General features: G+C 45.6%; 1 protein-coding gene across 2 annotated transcripts in view; it reads right to left on the bottom strand.

The window, feature by feature from the left end:
- CUNH15orf40 (chromosome unknown C15orf40 homolog) overlaps positions 1 to 1,786 on the bottom strand; it is a 7,035-nt gene extending 5,249 nt beyond the window's left edge. The window contains exons 1-2 of one of the 2 annotated variants that reach the window (XM_045286345.1): positions 1,062 to 1,786; positions 825 to 951 (exon numbers count right to left, since the gene is read on the bottom strand). In XM_045286345.1, the coding sequence (XP_045142280.1) occupies positions 825 to 951; positions 1,062 to 1,118 (184 nt within the window). In that variant the 5' untranslated portion in view covers positions 1,119 to 1,786. The remainder of the gene's footprint in view (positions 1 to 824; positions 952 to 1,061) is intronic. The other variant, XM_013006010.2, reaches the window with a different exon arrangement.
- Positions 1,787 to 1,852: the final 66 nt, after the last annotated feature.

Here is a 1,852-nt window from a genome sequence, read left to right as displayed (position 1 = left end):
TGATGTGAGTCAGCCTTTTCCCACATAAATATCATTAAGTTCAAGTACCGTTCCACCATGATCATTTGGAATGTGCTTGAGGCTGGCTGTCAGCAGCTACTGTCCGGACTTAGGCATCCCTGGCTATTTCCATTCAGTGCAAGTCATCAGAGTAAACTCAGGTAATGACAAAAAATGCACATAGTTAATTGTGTTGTGTTGTGCAACATGGACTCATGCGGTTATGCAAGGTATATAAACATACATTGTACATATAAATAATTCTCAATGCATTATGAATAAATAAAAAAAATAAATATATGTTTTGCATTTTTGTAGTTGGTAGATCATTTTGACTTGATCATTTTATAAGTAGCTGACATGCTGAAAAAGTGTGAGTACCCCTGATCTACAGCCTTGGAAACCCTGTGGGGCCGTTCTACTTTGTCCTATAGAATGACTATGAAATGAAATTGACTCCATGAGTCTTAGGCCAGTAGTCGTTAAACTACAGGAAACTCTTCTTTTTTTCCTCTGGCCACTTTTGGAAGAAGATAAATGAAAAATAATCTGGCATATATACATTTCTATACATGTCTCTTTTAAAACACTGCACTTTAAATGGCAAATGTGTTTTTCTCCGTGCTTGGCATACTTTAAATGTCACACGATTTCCTTTCCGACACTGGATGTACACCTTGACATTAGGATCTAGAAGGAGAAACTGAAGTGCAGGTGTGGAAGATACGTCAACTCTCATAGGATCAGCGTCCAGCTTAGCTAAAGGAGGATGGCCGAGACGGCTGATCCAAACACGGAGCCCACCCCAGTGCCCAGCGTAGTACCTGTTACAGCATTGAGTTTGGAGCCAGGTTTGGCATGGATGGCTATGGTGACACAACCTTGAGAATCAACTGTCACAGGACCTGAGGGAGGAAGTGGTCTCTCTGCTTCCTTGATTTGGCTTTTACCCTAAAACGACAACCACACTACAACCTTACAGGTCACAAAACGACAACCACCACACTACAACCTTACAGGTTATAAAACATCTCCCCACACCTTTAACCCGATCCTCTCACCACGCCCGTCATCTTTGCCCAAAGGCACACAGGCTGATTGGTTGTGTCCAGAAGCATCTGGTCTCACCAGGAGTTGGAATCAACTGGCTTGGCTTTGTTTGGGGTTTTCAATACTTTCTTCTGTGCTTCAGTGCTTAAAGCAATTCTTCCATGAAGCCCTCCCATCAGTCCCACAAAGTGCTTTTTCCGACCCTGAAAGACCTGCCTCTAGCTTCCACTTCGGAATACTTCGGAATTCTGGTTGCTCCCATCTGCTTTGTACTTCCCCTTCTTCAGGGACAGGGGCTGTTTCGGTCACCTTTGTGTCCCATGAAGCCAAACCAAGTCAGTTCCAACTCAGAGCGACCCCATTGGGCAGAGAACTGCCCCAATGTTTGTTTTTTCCTGCGACTGCCTGTGAACTAAAGTGGGAAGCAGGCAGATGTGGGTGTGTGGTGGGTGAAGGAAAACAGTGACTGCTATTTAAAGACCTACTGTGTGACAAGTTGTGCTGGAAACAGCTACATTCAACAAACGCACTAGGGCAGTCAGTTAAACGATGGATATGTAAAGGTAAAGGCCGGCACGCTGTTCTTGCCCCGAGCAGATCGGATAGCAGCGAAAATACAATAAATAAATCGTGCTAAGGGCAGCAATGAGGGATTCGCACGGGGCATCCATGAACAGAGAAGGTCACCCAGTTTGCCCATGGGAGGCAGGGCTAGTGGGGAGTCTTAGCAAGCTGGGGGGAGAGGTGCAGGCGCGGAGTTTTCTGGTCGGAAGGGATGGTACTTGCGAAGGGCCCCCTCCCA

Source organism: Echinops telfairi, unplaced genomic scaffold, assembly GCF_000313985.2.
Source record: "Echinops telfairi isolate 266 unplaced genomic scaffold, ASM31398v2 ScPeMD7_7;HRSCAF=31, whole genome shotgun sequence".
Lineage (NCBI taxonomy): Eukaryota > Metazoa > Chordata > Mammalia > Afrosoricida > Tenrecidae > Echinops > Echinops telfairi.
Note: the sequence above shows the minus strand (reverse complement) of the source record. Positions and strands in the feature narration are given on the sequence as shown.